Below are 1,323 nucleotides of genomic sequence, written 5' to 3'. Positions count from 1 at the left end.
GGGCGGCGTCGCCCACTAGCAACTTTCCCTCGAGGGCGGCTAGCATCTTTTTCTAACCGCCGATATGGAGATTGACCAATTAGCAGCAACGCCAAATTCCCTCACCTTCTGAACGAAAGCTATCTTCGACGAATCCGATGTCCTCAGACACACCCCATATAGTTTTCGTCTGTGGCATCATCGGGACGGGAAATTCATTCTCTCTCGCGATCTCATCGACGAAAAGGGTAACCCCTTACGACTCGTGAATATTACGCGTCCGACTTAGATTTTGTGAGCACGTTCATCTATCATCCCGTCGACCGCGGATTCGTTATTGAACCTAAGATCATTGCCATTAGTTTCTCGAGTATCTAATTACCACGGTTACTTGTCCAGTTCTATAATAATCGTATTTGCATTAGTCGAAGTCTTCTCTATTGCATAGCGACACGTGTAATCCAAACGAAGATTCGTTTCACGCCCCTAACCCTGATTCTAATGTAAACCCGACATATAAATAATTATAAGGTAAATTCTCCATGAAATTAAAAAAACAAAATATAACTGAAAAATTATTTTTACCTTGCTATATAAATATCATTAGGTTTAACCAGGGAATCAATATAACAAGACCATACATTCATCCGTTTCGGATAAGAACTAAGAATTTGCACAGAGTTTGTGCTTTCTCTTTACCCCCAAATTTTTCTCCATAATCGCAAACCTTGCCATTAGATTTACATCTATAAAATTTATATTATATTAGTATTTTATTCTTAATGACATTTTATTTCTGTTGTGTACATACGTTCAGATGCTGGCAAAGATTGCAATGCTTTCTGCATAATATGCCCCATTTTTTCCTTCAAACCCATTTTTAATAATCCTTCTCCACAATTAAACCATGTCTCGGGAATATGTTTAAACTTCCCAATCATGGTGTATTTTCGGACGTTCGCGGGGAGACGCAATCTCGAAGAAAAGCGTCAACGGGAGTCATAAATTCTCGTTACGATTTGACTGATCGACGCCATGAATCATTCGATCCTTTATTTCTTGTGGGATAATAGAGGTGGTTGATTGAATATAACGTTGCTATTAACAGGTTATTATATATTTTATAATAATAACTCAATAATAATTATAACTCAATACTTATTTACAGGTATCGCAACTTCCTTCGCATATTCTTTCTGCTTCATAGAGGCAGATACGTCTCCTTCATTTTTTAGTATATATATATGTCGAGTCTGAGTCCGAGTCTGGGCCCGAGTCGTTCTCGTGGCGGGGGCTAGGGACAGGTAAGGATTCTTCACTGAAGCTATCCATTTTCTTACACCA

At 38.8% G+C, this 1,323-nt stretch overlaps 1 protein-coding gene across 1 annotated transcript; it reads right to left on the bottom strand.

Moving 5' to 3' along the window:
• Positions 1 to 570: 570 nt before the first annotated feature.
• LOC117152493 (rRNA biogenesis protein rrp5-like) lies at positions 571 to 1,014 on the bottom strand. Its single transcript, XM_033324486.1, has 2 exons — positions 791 to 1,014; positions 571 to 725 (listed from the first exon to the last, which is right to left on the bottom strand). The coding sequence occupies exons 1-2, from the start codon at positions 918 to 920 to the stop codon at positions 643 to 645; spliced, it is 213 nt and encodes a 70-aa protein (XP_033180377.1). The 5' UTR covers positions 921 to 1,014; the 3' UTR covers positions 571 to 642.
• Between the last annotated feature and the right edge of the window lie 309 nt (positions 1,015 to 1,323).

Source organism: Bombus impatiens, unplaced genomic scaffold (assembly GCF_000188095.3).
Source record: "Bombus impatiens unplaced genomic scaffold, BIMP_2.2 scf_3217, whole genome shotgun sequence".
In the NCBI taxonomy this organism is placed as follows: Eukaryota; Metazoa; Arthropoda; class Insecta; order Hymenoptera; family Apidae; genus Bombus; species Bombus impatiens.
This window is presented reverse-complemented; position numbering and strand designations above follow the sequence as displayed.

Coding starts and splice junctions, on each gene's coding strand:
- LOC117152493 (XM_033324486.1), bottom strand. CDS start 920: ATGATTGGGAAGTTTAAACATATTCCCGAGACATGGTTTAATTGTGGA. Junction 726..790: donor ATCTTTGCCAGCATCTGAAC/GTATGTACACAA, acceptor TAAATTTTATAG/ATGTAAATCTAATGGCAAGG.